General features: G+C 33.3%; 1 protein-coding gene across 1 annotated transcript; it reads right to left on the reverse strand.

Annotated features, from left to right (window-relative positions):
• On the reverse strand, positions 1–5,550 carry LOC139482308 (probable serine/threonine-protein kinase irlB). The gene is made up of 6 exons (XM_071266111.1): positions 5,432–5,550; positions 3,693–4,462; positions 3,188–3,356; positions 1,915–2,024; positions 1,057–1,159; positions 1–435 (listed from the first exon to the last, which is right to left on the reverse strand). Exons 1-6 carry the CDS (start codon positions 5,454–5,456, stop codon positions 113–115), a joined length of 1,500 nt encoding a protein of 499 aa, XP_071122212.1. The 5' UTR covers positions 5,457–5,550; the 3' UTR covers positions 1–112.
• Between the last annotated feature and the right edge of the window lie 10,932 nt (positions 5,551–16,482).

Below are 16,482 nucleotides of genomic sequence, written 5' to 3' on the forward strand. Positions count from 1 at the left end.
TAAAACAAAACAAAATTTTAATAACAAAAATTATAATCAATAACTAAGTGAACAAAAGAAAAAATGAACAAATAAATAAGTGAATAAAACAAAAATCATAATCTCATAAAAATCAAGAACAAACTGTATCTCTGTCTTCAACATTCTGGCTACAGCAGCAGCAGAAAAGTCGTTTAAACTGTTTCCTAAAACGCTGAAATCTACCGATAGAACCACTGTGAACTGGTATTTCAGTCGGATCTGATTTGGTTGGTTCATTGAGCAGAAACTGGTTCATTGATTCAGTGACTTTATGACTTGTGGACTTTGATACTGTTGTCTCATGTGTTTCTTTTGGTGGAGTAAAAAATGGCTTAAGTCTTGGTCTGGGTGGTTCCTCTATATCACTGAGTGTGCACCATTCACTGTTCGATGTTCTTGCTGTATCTGGTTGGTCTAAAGAAAAAACGATAAGAATTTATAGTTATAACATTAAGTTGTGTTGTATTTGAATCAATACAAAGTTAATGGTCGATCCTAGATCATATGGCAAATGGTTCTGAAGAATCGATCAATAAGATAAGTTTGACAGGCGAAATTAAAATTTTCACAGAAATTTTTATAAGTGGGCACCCACTGACTGCCTAAGAGGGGGCTCGCTCCCGTCACGCTTCAGTGATTCCCTATATAAGCAACCAATTTTTTCCCAAAAAGGGGGGGACCCCCTGCCCCCCCCCCCCCCCTTAATCAGCCTCTGTTTCAGATCATCAAATCCTTAAAAATGGACATCATCATCAGTTTTATGATTTATTACAACACATAATTTATAAACTTAAAGTTCACCAGATACGCTTTTCAAATTACAAAAAAAAAAAAGCAGTGTGTTATTTAGAATATCTTTAAAAGGAAAAAAGAAAATGTTTTTGTCAGTATTTGTATCTGCGCAAAAAGTGGCTTGTTCAAATTGTTCAAATACCCATATATCATGGTATGTTTCGACAACAACAACACACGAGAAGATAAATATTGTTGAAGAGTTGATAAGTGAAATGTTAGTAGTATTGTTTAGGTTGTTACCTTCTTCTTTCTCTCTGTTATCGTCCAATAAGGACAAATCTAGCTTTAGTTCTTCTGGGTCTACAGGTTTAGTACTTATATCAGCTGTCGTCGATTTGCTTCTCTGAAAAATGAAAAAAAATCCATTTCTTCATCAAAATAAAATATCAATTGTTTTAATTTTTAGAAAAAATCTAATTGTCAATGCTAAGGTAACGAGACAGAATTGATATGAAAGAAATGAGATAGGAGTAGATGTCTCATTGGCATTCACACCACATCTTCCTATATCTATATACAGTTAAACCTGTATTGATTTGAGACACGGGATATATACAGCAGTAAAATGAGATACGGAATATATACAGCAGTAAAATGAGATACGGGATATATAGGGCAAAAAAAATGAGATACCGGATGTACCATGTGATAATAAAAATGCTATCAAGCAATATTATCTAACCAAAAATATAAGTTCCATAAGTCAATAGATCTAGAGTTTTAGTTTCAACTAAACTTTTGTTCTTCTGCATGTGTATCTTGTGAACTAGTATGTGGTAGAACCAGTATCGGATTTTGGTACAAATGTATGCAGAGACATATAATTCCATGATAATTTAGTGCTAGAATTTAACATGTCAGAGTCTATATATATATTTGAATCAATACTCTCCAATCTTTTCTCTATAAGAAATATTTTTAAAGTATCCCTCCGCAAATATATAGTTTTCACTTCTCAAGCTCTCTTCTTTTAATTTTTCACCAACAAGTAACCATTTTGTGGTGCTTTTTGGAAAATTATTTTTTTGCAGTCAAATTTGTGTTTTAATCTTCTTACAAGAGACGTTAAAATGAATATACTTGAGTCCATATATTTACCTTGAAAATCCTGTTAACAAAACTCCAGACAGGGCCTGTTTTCTTTACGTCATTAGTTCTGTCGGCCTTTAGTATTTCTGCATCACTTTTTGTTCTTATGCTGATATGACCTATTAAATTAAATGTAGTAGTTTAAGTATTTCAACCTTTGTATTTGAGTCACGTGTTTAAACATAATTAAAACAGTTTAATGCTTTGCTGCTGACCCTTTGTATATCCAAATAGAGTAAGTAAAAACCTATGGGGTTTCGGTTGCCGGAATACCTTATTTTTTCGTCAATATCATCTATATACTGATTTTACAAACTATGGATATGTTAAAAAAAGAGGGGGCATAAGCTAATTTATCGCATAAGTTATGGATAAAAAATAAACAATGGAATAAAATAACATTGATAGATGACGGTAGATTTCAAAGCAATATCATAAGCTCGGTTTTTAGCGTTTGCTTTCCTATATTTCTCTTAATTTTGCAACATGTTTCTTTTTTTTCTTCAAAATAACTCATACATATGCGATATCAGTTGCATGCGTAATTATGATGTAATAGTTGCAATAGAATGAATTTAATGAAATAAGAAAGATGCAGGTTTAATATATACATGTAATGATATAGAGACAACTATACAATTTAGAACAATGCTCGTGTAGGAGTAAAACAAGGAAAGGAACATGCAACATGCAAAGCGTATAGATGACGACATAAAATAGCGAAAATAAAAAAAAAATCAATCTATTATTATACCAGTGGATGGAAATACAAGAAACAATACCCCCTTAAAACAGCAAAAAAGACCAACCACATAAAAAGTAAAGTTCTATACATTACCTTACCGTTTAAATGAATCTTAAATGCGTGAAAATATCATGATTTAGTTACTACCTTTGTTCGTCATGTGTATAACAAAAAACTTATAACGTTTTAAAAAAAAATGAAAATCTATATTTAGTTTCCCCATGAACCTATTTCGTCTGTTGATTTTCAGCTGAGCTTCCAAATTAGCCATTGCTTTCTAACTTGAACTTCAACATTTATAGTTGATAATTCCAGCTTTCATATTATAATAGTAATATAAAGAACATCAGTTAGAATTTCATTTCTTATAAAAAGTGTGCTTCAAACTTACTAATATATTTAGCGTATGACCAGATTATAACAATTTTCAGCTTAACCTATTTTTTTAGCCAAATAATTAAAAAAAATATATGTTTCCTAGTACACGCCTTTACTTGTAATATTACTATTTCACAGATAACTTATTATAAAACTTACTTTTTTCTTTATTTTCATCTGTATCCGCTCTGGGGTTTGTAGCATGTGATAGTTCAAGTTTTCGCTGGAGATCTTTTTGTTCTTCGGTGAAAGCTTTCACTCTCTCGTGAAGTTTTGAGACTGAGGATTTCAGTATTATGTTGTATTCAGTATTGCTGCTGCTTGGATACTTAAAAAAAAACAAAACAATAATTTAGCATTAACATTGTGTAATACACTAGTCATTTTCTTTTTCTACAAAATCGAAACAAACATTCTAAAAATCAAGTGAATAGAGATAGTCATGAATTAACTTTTTAACGATTTACATACCATGATTTTGTACATGTATTATAAAATCCAAAAAAAATAACATTACCAACACCAACAACGACTCGTTTGGATGCGATCGTATGGAACAGTTATATAATGATTCAAATTTAGGACTTCGTATAAATACATACTGATTTATTATTTTCGTTATTTATTTAAAAAGGATGCAAAATTATAGTATATTTTTAAATACCAGATGATACTGCTCTTTTGATGGACCTGGTTCATATGAGGGTGATAATGGGCTGACTGCTGGTTTATGAAAATCCTCAAACATTTTCCTGATCTGTTCCTGTCTTTTTTTCTCTCGTCTCTCGTCTCTTTCTTCTTTCCATTTTTTCTCTCTTGCAAATGCTTCAATAAGTTTTTGTCGCTCTTCATCTCTAACAGATTGGAAGAACGCTATACGGTCCTCCTCACTAGCTGTTTCTTCTGTATCTAGTGCCTCTGTTTCGACCTGCTTTGGCAAAACCTTCTCTGTTATAATCAAAGGTTTAGCTTGAATCTCCTGATTTTCTACTTTGTCGACCTGTGTGTTCAGGGTTGACATAAGTATATCAAGCTCTTTAAGTCTGGCAGCTCCAAAGAAGGCAATTAGTTCATCTTCACTAGCTGTTTCTGTGTTCTCTGCTTCAGCGTTTTGTTCTTCAAATGTTGCAGTAAGTCTCTCAAATTCTTTGGTTCTGACATCTCCAAAGAAAGCAATTCGCTCCTTTTCACTCGCTGTTTCTGTGTTCTCTGCTTCATCGTTTTCTTCTTTCATTGTTGCAGAAAGTCTCCCAAACTCTTTGGTTCTGGCATTTCCAAAGAAAGCTACTCTTTCCTCTTCACTCGCTGTGTCTGTGTTCATTGTCTGTTGAACTGACACTGCATCTGATTCCGTTTCGCTGCAAGCAGCATGTAATACAGATAGGATAAACCCGTTTAAGTTGCGTTCAAAGATCGCGTTATCTTCGTCCATACCTGAAAATGGAACAACGATATATTACAGGTCGGGCTGACGGCAAAAAAAAACAACAAAAAAAAACAACAACACCATATCATAGCTCAACTTTAACAAAGGGTTTGATTGTCCCATGTCAATTTGACAAGGTTCGATTATTCAAACAAAATTTCAGTTCAATTTTATATTCCATATTTTCAGCATTTCTTAATAGTAATATATCAGAAAATTTTCCACTTCATTTATTCTTATATACAGAAGTATCAATCTAAAGCGTGTTTGCTCTATGGTGCCGAATAGGAATTCTATGACCGCCGAACTTTAAATCACCGCTAAGTTCCGTTTTTTTATTTATATTTTTTCATTGTTAATGTCAAAAATGGAAATAATTTGAGCCTAATCACTTGTATTGCCATAAATAAAAGTAAGGCCTTTATTATGTTAGACGCTTAAACTTTCCTGAAATATACCAAGAAAGATCACATTCTTTGTAATGCCACTTATTTATAATACTTTTAATTGTAAAGGTTTTTCATATCTCCATATAAAAGCATTAAATGCAAAACTAAATCTTCATATACAGTATCGTATAACTAAATGTTAAAAGTCGCGTAGACGGCCGAGGTGAAAACGGTCTGGGAAAGGGTGTTCAAATATATAGTTGGTTTTGTTTACCCCTGCATGATCTTTTCCTACCGTATGCGCAAAGCTTCAAGGAACACACAAAAATTCATACATTTGAAACCAATCGTTATACATAGGAGTACATATTTTGAATTACGATATAGGAGTATATATTTTGAATTACGAACAATCGAAAAATGTTGAATGCATCTTGTGAAATTCGCAATGATTACAAGTTTCAAAACATATATTCCAAAAAGACGCAGTAGACATGCAATAGTGGAATTTCTAAAATAAGGATTAATATCCAGATATATCCCAAATACAAGAATAAAATTTCTAAAATAAGAATAAATAATACTTACTCAACTCTTTCATGTTCTGATTCATCTCCTAGATTATACGCTATTCTTTCTTTTCTCCTCGTTCTCTGTGCATAAAATAAATATAAACTGTTTCGCTCGACAACAACGTTGCTACTGAAGATATTATGACGTCCGACGTCAATCGAAGTCGTCACTAATTTTCTCCTTACTTCGCGACGGAAAGAAACGCTTTGTATATAGAATAAGTATTATAATAATAATAATAATAATAATAATAATAATAATAATAAATTCTTTATTTAAAGAGGGTAACTCAATTAGAAATAGTCTAATTTTCATTGAGGCCCTCAAACAAAATACATGCATACAGTTAACATTCATACATTCATACATTAAATTACAATATATATTACTAGTATATACACAATTCAATCATTGAAATATACAAAGGGTAATAAATGACAATATTTGATATAGTTTTGTTAGAGGAAAACAAATTATCTGACTTGCATATAATTTTCAAGAAAATGATTATAACTATGTTTCTTGAATAATTCCACATTAGGACATTTTTTTATTTCGAGTGGTAAATTATTCCATACTTTGGTTGCAGAATAATGAAAAGATTTTTTATAAAAATTTGTATTTGGTCTTGGAACAAAAAGATCATTATTAGAGACAGATCGTAAGTTGTGGCCTTGCACATCATCAATATTTAGTATGGCTAGGTAATCAGGTGTTAGCCCATTTACAATTTTATACATTAGAATTGATTGTTGGTATTTTATTCTTTTGGTAAAAGATAGCCATTTTAAAGAAGAAAACATGAAATTAGATGGAATAGAAATATCGCATTCCAGTATAATTCTTGCTACTCTTTTTTGAAGTTTTATGATTCTATCTGAAACTTTTTGTAATAAATTTCCCCAAACTGAACTACAATAGTCTATATATGGTAGAATATATGCATTATAAAATAGTTGCCTTGTGTATATTGGCAAATATACTTTAATTTTATATAAAAGTGATACTTTAGATGAGATAATTTTACATATACGATCAACATGATCTTCCCAGCTTAAATTTTCATCAATGTCTATTCCAAGTAATTTGAAAGAATCGATGGTGATGAATATTTTCAATAGATTTTAATGCAATTTTGAAAATTGTAAGCGAGTAAAGCGGAAAAAATATAAAGTATTAAAGCAGTAAAATCATTTAATGCATAATCTTACGATTAATTTTCTGAAATCGGACGATATATGCGACTGTGAGTGGGGGTTATTTTTGTTTGCAAAAGGGGGGGGTTCAGAATATCGTTTCTATATTTCTATATCTTTTATTTTTTGGTCTAAATTTTATCTTTATACTTAAAAAATATTTTCCTGCCTATTGATCTTTATTATACATCGTCCTAAACATACATCAAATATTTGCCACTGGACGTTAAACAACCAACCATTAACAGAGCTCAAGAAAAGGGACTCTTAGTTTACTTGTATATATATATAAAGATCACTATAATAAATGTTCTTGTGTATAGAAATATATATAGATTACTATTAAATCCAACATTTCCGGTATGAATATATAGTTTTATTTCACAAGTACTTTCATGGTGTTTTTTTTAACAATCTTCAGGTGAAACTATACATGAGTAATGTCTATGACCATTTTAGTCATGCTAACTTATTTGTATATCTTATTTTGCTGAACGTTATTCCTGTTAACAGTTTATCTCTATCTATAATAATATTTAAGATAATAACAAAAGAACGGCAAAATTTCCTTAAAACAAGAGTGCACACGCTGGAATGTCTCGCCTTCTGTAGTAATAATTGATATTACGTTGATAGTCCTAAATATAAAGCTTTATTACAACTATAACATAAACTTCACATTGACCAATAAAACTAAACATTGACCAATAAAACTAAACATTGAATAATAAAACTAATAGGCGAGTGTAATATTTGAAAAAGACGTCTAGTTAAGGACTTTAATGCACCCACCTAACACACGGCTAATTTCTTTTTTAAATGAAAGAATAATGATTTAACTTTGATTTTTGCCCGGTCGTCACAAAATCGTACGGTGCAGTTTTTGTAAAATTAACGTTTATTTCAGAAATTAGTTGAAAATTATAAAATTACGACATGTTTTTCAAGCAAAGGAAATTAGTCGTATCTCTTCTTTTAGACAGAATAATTAAGTGAAATAGATTCTTAAAATAATGAAAAACAATATTTACAACTGTAAGTCCGCATGCTTTTGCCTTCCTTCTAAATATTTGACATTTTGTACGAAAAAATTTCATAATCCTGACCTTTTCGGATCTACAATTAAATTTTTATTAAATGCTTTTGCACTCTACCCGTTTTAGAACACACCAAATTACTCACCAGTTATCGTTTTTTCATTCAAAGTCAAGACTTTATCTCAACATTTCTTAAAATCACGAAATTCTGTAATTTTATGATGTTGGGTAAAATCACTATAGTTTCCGGAATCCCTTATCTATTTCGTTATCGTTTTTTTACTGAATATATTAGTCGATTTCCATGTACTTAATAGTGCTTTTAGAGTACGATAAATCATATTTAAACGGTTCTTTTTCTATCTCGCTTAAATAGATATAAAATCGTCCGAAATTAAGATCAAATCAAAGTAAAACATAGTTTTTGAGTTCTGTAGAATGCACCCCTTTCTAAATAAGAAATCGTATCGGAAAATTGTAGAAAATCTTCCGAGTCTTGTCAAAGTTTCACAATCCAGTTCACAATGAAACCCTTTCTATGCTAAAAAGCAAAAACTATCAATTGATTGACACAGATGTATAGTCTGTCATGTATTTACTACATAGAAACTATGTAGTTAAACACTTAAATGAAGATACAGTTGTATTGCCGCAGTGGGAAAACGAAAAGATGAAGTTTACAGAAGACTGGTCGATGAATATGAAAAAAATGAAAACATCCCATTTGAAAATACAAAATATCATAAGAGTAGCTATAAATATTTCAAAAGTAAGCACAACCTATCATCTTCTGTTTTGTCTGTACAAAGACTTTGTACTACATGACTACCAATTCTACCGACCAGTCTCTTCTAATATATCAACGAGGGCAGAAGATCTACAACTCATTCTGATTTGTCTCGGTTTGTATATTTTGCAAATATAAAGTATAAAGCCTATAGGCAAGTTACACAACTTCATAAGGTATCCTCTGAGGAGCAAACTCAAGCTGTATTGAGTGTTACTACACTATGATATATCCCCTACAATGATCTGATTTACAAAATAACTCAAAGACATGATAATTATACTATTAAATATTTATACCATCGAGCTTGCATCGCTAAATATTTGCTACAAAATTTGAAATCAGAAAGTAAAGAGCTATTTAATTCTGAACACAAAACAGCTTTTACTAACATTTCGACGATTAAAGATGACGTGCCTGTACACAAAGAAGTATTCTGGTTGACAACTTTAATTACTTGATCAGTTAACCGGGCTTAATTTCTGCCCGAGGATCTCCGCCGAGAAAACTACACAACATATTATCAGCTTCAACAAAAACTAAAAATATATGGTCAATTTATAGATAAAATTGAGAAAGGAAATGGTGAGTATGTCAAAGCGACAACCACCCGACCATAGAGCAAACAACAGCCGAAGGCAACCAATGGGTCTTCAATGTAGCGAGAATTCCCGCACCCGTAGGTGTCCTTCAGCTGGCCCCTAAAATATGCATAATAGTACAGTGATAATGGACGTCATACTAAACTCCGAATTATACACAAGAAACTAAAATTTAAAATCATACAAGACTAACAAAGGCCAGAGGTATACAGCCTAAACAAGGCCAAGGTTCATCCAATATTGTATACAGTAGCTCTATAATTTTGTCTTATGCCGTAATGGCGGAAAATTACCCGTTTAAAATGACTGTGATAGTACAGTCTGTCAAATTTAAAGATCTGAGCAGTGACTGCGAAACTGGTTGCAAGCACTTTATGCAGCTACTAGTATTATACGGAAGAAGATATAGGGTAAAGTTGTAATTCAATCAGATGAATATCCATTATCTAAAAACATTTCACTGGATTATTCAATTGAAATTATGCCACCTGCTTTAAAAACATTTCTGTATTGTCTTTTGGATGATGGCGCATCTGCGGCAGTTAATAAAGCATACGATATTCCTATTGACAAAGTTCTTAGATGTATGGCTTCAGTAGACTGTATATTATCTATAAATATTTTACTCTTTTTCAGTTAGGCTTATCATTACAAATGCACCGAATTTATGGACACCTTTGATAATTATTAACAAGTTTGACTGATCAGGAGATAAGAAAAATTGAAAATGGGGCATACATTCTACATGGCATTATTTTTCTTCTGGGGGTCAAAATTTTATCCAAGATAATGTCGACCTAACTACAGAAACAATAAAAGTTCTCCGTATGACTTTGGTTGGCTAAAAGGCAACATCGGACCGGTATGATGTCATCCAACTTTCTACAAGATTTGATCTGTTTACGCATTGGTTTAGATATAGGGGGAGGGTTGAGATTTCCAAAAACATGTTAAAACCCGTCGAAATTTTGCGACTGTCCTAAGTCAGGAGCCTCTGGCCTTTCTTAGTTTTGTATGATTTTTTATTTTAATTTCTTGAGTATATTTCGAAGCTTAGTATGACGTCCATTATCATTTCAAACTAGTACATTTTTGTTTAGGGGGGCAGCTGAAGAACGCCTCCGGGTTTGGGAGCTTCTTGCTGCATTGATGACCCATTGGTGGTCTTCGGCCGTTGCCTGCTTTTTTAACGGGTTGGTGTCTCTTTGACAAATCCTTCATGTCCATTCCCAATTTTTAATTCAATCTGTATATAGTAGATCTTGTGTCCGCTTTGAGCAAAACCTCTGCTGTACTGATATATGCCCATGCCAAGGAAGTTGTCTTTGTATGGATATGTTGACCGATAAGAATGAAACTATAATATTCCGATATCGCAATATTCCAACACCTAAATGGTCCAACATCCCATTGGTCCGACGTTTCGATCATTTAGGTTATACGCTAACGGTATTTAAACATAAGAAAGCCAAATAAAAGGTTCAATATTAAGATAACCTTATCCTCCATTTGAAGCGGTGAAACAAGATATAAAAAAAGTAATACTTAGTGCCATAGTAGCCGAACGTCATCACTAGAAAAAAAAGTACAAACTACTTTGTCAAGTGTTGTTTGATTAATTAGATATCTCAAGATACACGGCGGCCGACTAAAGTAAAATCAAACACAGTTTGACGTATATACAACGAGTGATCATATTTTCCTTGTGATGTTTTATATTAAAATTGTCAATTTGTTGATATAAATATACTAGTAGCACTTTACTCATTTTAGTAATGTTAGTTAGTACTCTTATCATATCTGATTTAGTGACGTAAATGAAATTGCGGTATGATCCAGACTCAACATATTGCACTACAATAATATAAAAATCTGCCCTATGGTTGTCTGATCTTGAAGCGGTTGGCAGGCTTTCAAACTAACAGGAGACCATACGCTTCCTCAATTTTAATGTACAGCTCATCATGGGACTTTTCTGAACAATTAAAAATACGTCATATGTTATATTTTCCCCATGCTTCAAATATTTTGTTTCGAATTATTTATATCAAATTTGCAGATATATGTTTGTAAATACGTGCATCAAATGATATGGAGGTATTATAAGATTTAGATAATGCAAGGGCGACTACAGATACATTTGTGTGACTTAATGGTTGATTTTCAAAGACTCCGAGAGAAAACATTACGTAACATGCGTTACCGTTAAAATCAACCAAAATTAATTAATACTGTGATTGAAATATATTTTCCCAACAATAATACAGTATTCCTATAAAAATGTTTCGTTTTTGCATTTGTTTTGACTCGATTTTTCTACTGGAAGTATCCGTGAATTGAAATTGCATCCATGACCTATGACCTCGATTTAAAAAAAATGCACCATAATTTCTTTTGACGACCGGGATATTTAGAAAGTACACATTCTTAGCTTTCCAGTGATATATAATTTAGCCGTGTACGTGTTAGGTAGGTGCATTAAAAATGTAAATTTGGCTCTCATATCACTCGCCTATAAACATTGACAAATAAAACTAAACATTGACCAATGAACCATGAAAATGAGGTCAAGGTCAGATGGACCTAGGTGCATTAAAAATGTAAATTTGGCTCTCATATCACTCGCCTATAAACATTGACAAATAAAACTAAACATTGACCAATGAACCATGAAAATGAGGTCAAGGTCAGATGAACCATGTCAGACAGACATGTTCAGCTAACAATTCTTCCATACAACAAATATAATTGACCTATTGCTTATAGTTTAAGAAAAAAACAGATCAAAACACAAAAACTTAACACTAAGCAATGAACCGTGAAAATAAGGTCAAGGTCACAGGACACCTGCCAGCTAGACATGTACAACTTACAATCATTCCAAACACCAAATATAGTAGACCTATATATATATTGCATACAGTATAAGAAAAACACACAAAAAAAGAAGGTGTCCACAGTACACAGATGCCCCACTAATATTTTCTATGTTCAGTGGACCGTCAAAAATCTAATTTGGCATTTAATTTAGACAGATTATATCATAGGGAACATGTGACCTAAGTTTGAAGTTGATTGGATTTCAACTTCATCAACAACTACCTTGACCAAAAACTTTAACCTGAACCGGACGAACGGACGCACAGACCAGAAAACATAATGCCCTCTACAATCGTAGGTGGGGCATAAAAACAATAACTTCACTATAACCACTGAACTATGGAAATGAGGTCAAGGTCAGATGACACCTGCCAGCTGGACATGTACAACTTAAAGTCCTTCCATACACCGAATATACTAGACCTATTGCCTACAGTATCTGAGATATGGACTTGACCACGAAAACTGATCTATGAAATGAGGTTGAGGTCAAGTGAAAACTATCTGTCAGGCATGGGAACCTTGCAAGGTACGCACATAACAAATATTGTTATCATATTACTTATAATAAGAGAGAATTTAACATTACAAAAAATCTTAACTTTTTTTTCAAGTAGTCGATGAACCATGAAAATGAGGTCAATGATTTTGAAGATGTGCCTGAATCAAACTTCGTAATATGAGGCATCCATATACCAAGAATACAGCATCCAGGTCTTCCACCTTTTAAAATATAAAGCTTTTAAGAATTAAGCTAACGCCGCCGCAGTTGCCGACGTCGCCGCCGGATCACTATCCCAATGTCGAGCTTTCTGCGACCAAAGTCGCAGGCTCGACAATTGCCAATTTAGGGACAGCAACCTTACAAAGGGTTGTCCAGTATATCTGAAAAATACAGGACAGATAGATCTTGACCTGTTAAACAATTTTACCCCATGCAGATTTACTCTAAATGCTTTGGTTTCAATGTAACTCGAATAATTCGAGCTCGTAAAGTCTCCGATTCTCTCCACCTTTCGTAATGTAGTGATCGATAGGGGGCGTAATATAACGACTGGATTATTCGGGTTAGTTTCAATGATATGAGCCAAAATCAACATTTTACCCCTATGTTCTATTTTTTGGGGGCCATCTTGGTTGCTTGGTCAGGTCACCGGACTCAATTTTTAAACTAGATATTCCAATGATGATTTTGGCCATGTTTGTTTGTTTGGTTAAGCTTGGCCCAGTAGTTTCAGAGGAGATTTTTGTTAAAATTAACGCCGACGCCGACGGACGACGACGGACGCCGGACGCCTAAGTGATGAGAAAAGTTCACTTGGCCTCTTGGGCTTGGTGAGCTAAAAATGGGTTTCACAAAAATATTATTTTACTTTATAGTATAATGAGGGGGTGAGATATTAAAACCATGTTTAACCCCGCCGCATTTTTGCGCCTGTCCCAAGTCAGGAGCCTCTAGCCTTTGTTAGTCTTGTTTGATTTTCAGTTTTAGTTTCTTGTGTATAATTTGGAGCTTAGTATGGCGTCTATCATTTTCGCTAGCCAAGGGTTACGATCCACTCCCGTTCTCTTCACCCTTGGCGGATTGAGATAAAATTTCGGAGACACAAGGTCAGGATTTTTATTTGTTGCAGTCGAAATTCGCTGCATCCAATAAAAAACCGCCTATAGCAGTGGCGGATCCAGGGTGAGGGTTCCGGGAGTTGGAAACACCCTTTTTTGGACGATCAATGCATTTGAATGGGGACATATAGTTGGACCCCCCTTTTTTTGCCCTGGATTTGGACTCCCCAGCCCCCTTTTTAAAATGGCTGGATCCGCCCCTGTATAACATGATCACGTGTAAATGTAGAAATTGTTTGTAAACAATTGCCACGTGTTTATTGTGCAACAAGTCTTTACATTCTATAAACATACGATGATTAAGGGGTGACTTGAATGTTTTAATCAATGAGTAGAAGTTAAAATAAAGCATATGGAAATAGTGGAATTAAATACTGGAGCTGGCATGTCAGTTAACTGCTAGTAGTCTGTTGTTATTTATGTTTTTATGTCATTTTGTGTTTTTTCTTTTGTTACACCTTCTGACATTAGAAGAGATCTCATAAATTTATTTAACCCCGCCGCGTTTTTGCGCCTGTCCCAAGTCAGGAGCCTCTGTTAGTCTTGTATTACATGTATTTTTAATATCAGTTTCTTGTGTATAATTTGGATTTTAGTATGGCGTTCATTATAACTGAACTATCATATATATTTGGTTAGGGACAGCCGAGGGACGCCTCCGGATGCGGGAATTTCTCGCTGCATTGAAGACCTATTGGCGACCTTCTGCTGTTGTCTGTTCTATGGTCGGGTTGTTGTCTCTTTGACACATTCCACATTTCCATTCTCAATTTTATTTTTGGAGTGCAACAAATTCTTTGGCTGTTTGACTTTTCAGCTCTTTCAAGTACACGCACAACAAACGTTTTCCTATTTAATCGAATGGTCGATTGGGAATCTGATTTACAAATTTATCTGCTGCTACTCATATAAATATGAAAATAAGAAGATGTGGTATACATATAATTGCCAAAGATAGAACTCTCCACCAGAGACAAAATGACATACAAGTTAGCAATTTTATCGTCATAAACAGTCAGCTGGAAAATTCATGCATGATATTGTGTAATTCCAACATATATACGGATTGACAGACTGTATGGCAAATAATGTTCATAGCTGTAATATTGATTTATATTTGGATTGATTAATGTGATTGAATGTTATCAATGTTCATACCAATTTAAACAAAATACGATGTTGAATTTATGTCATTTTAGAACGAGAAAAAGGATCAACGAGTTTACATTGTTCATACCTTTAAGAGCTTTGTAAACAACATCACTTTAAAATCTATGTTGGGATATCCAGTTTCTAAAAGTTTTCTACGGATACAGTCAAATGTCTTGCAAAAACTGATTTTATCTATAAAGGAATCAAACAAAGGTTTTAACTAAAGTAATTGGTGGTTACAAAACCGCTGACAAAGTCATAAAACCGTGATAGATCATACATAGATTACATATATAAAAAAAAGGTGGTATGATTGCCAATGAGACAACTCTCCACAAGAGACCAAAATGACACAGAAATTAACAACTATAGGTCACCGTACGGCCTTCGACAATGAGCAAAGCCCATACCTCATAGTCAGCTATAAAAAGCCCTTTTTGATAGCTGAATTATGGCTGATATTACGTTTATCGAATTCGATGACGTCATTGTACAGACACGATCCCAGTATTGCGAACGAGCTGGAATATAATTTGATTTTAGTAAGAGGTACCGTGCGAAACTGAAATATCTAAATTTAGGTAATGATATTGATTTCTGTTCATATTTAGGTCCATTTCTCAGCTACTAATTAAATGAAACTGAGAGCGTCTGCTCACTGACGATACCCCGCCTAATATTTCGGTAAACAGGAAGTTGCTGAGTGATGATTCTAAAAACGCATAACACGGTGTAGCTGACTTATATAAACCCTGAAACCAAATTTCAGAAATCCTTATAATGTTGTTCTGAGAAAGATGCGACGAAACGTCATGCTTCATGTAACGGATGGACGGATTGACGGACAAACAGACAGAGGTTTAACAGTATACCCCACTTTTTTTTTTTAAAGTGGGGACATAATTAAGGAATACAACTCCATCATGGAAAGCACTGATTCCCTGCCATGCTTTGGCTATCTTTTTTGTTCTTTTTGGTTTGTAAGAACCTTATTTAATACATTTGAATTTTCAAATACTTAATTTTGTCTCGAGCATCACTGAAGAGACATCTTTTATCGAAAAGTGCATTTGAAGCAGTTCATGATACTATAAGGCCGTGTTCACACCAAACGCCGTGTACAGTAAACATGTTTACATTTGGTTTAATGTAATCTACACTAGTTTCACATTAAATTTGTTCACATCTATACACTTAAACAACTTTTCTAGCCGTTAAGAAACGACCATTTGACTTTAAAAAAAAAAGGGGGATGGATTTTCCACAATTTGATTTTAAAAAAATCGGGTCATACAGATGATTAGAATGAACAATTATTTTGAATCCAAAGATTCCCCATACATTATAGTGTTAAATATTGAATTGGTACCATCGAAAAAAAATCTAAATATAAACTTCCGCGCGAGAAAAAATTCTGACTCAGAAACTCCCCCCCCCTTTTTTTTATTTTTAAAGTAAAGTGGTTCCTCCTTTAAGAAAGTCATTTTGGATGACTTGAAGTAGTTTAAAGATGTGTCGATTATGCATTGAAAACGAAGACTGCATCAGTTTGCTTACAGACCAGACGAATAAAAAGAATTGCGATGTTAAGGATCACTACATTTCTATCTTTTCTGTTTGTTTCAAATAGTATTTTTTCTCGAATGGGTATTTGGCAAAGGGAGGGGGTAATGTTTCTTTTTTATTATTTCTCATTGAATTTTAACGGATCTGAGATACTAAACAAACAAACAATTAACCTCACCCTTTTTCAGTAATGCATTTATGAGTGAATCGTTGTTTGAGTAAA

This window comes from Mytilus edulis, chromosome 7 (genome assembly GCF_963676685.1).
Source record: "Mytilus edulis chromosome 7, xbMytEdul2.2, whole genome shotgun sequence".
NCBI classification, from domain to species: Eukaryota; Metazoa; Mollusca; class Bivalvia; order Mytilida; family Mytilidae; genus Mytilus; species Mytilus edulis.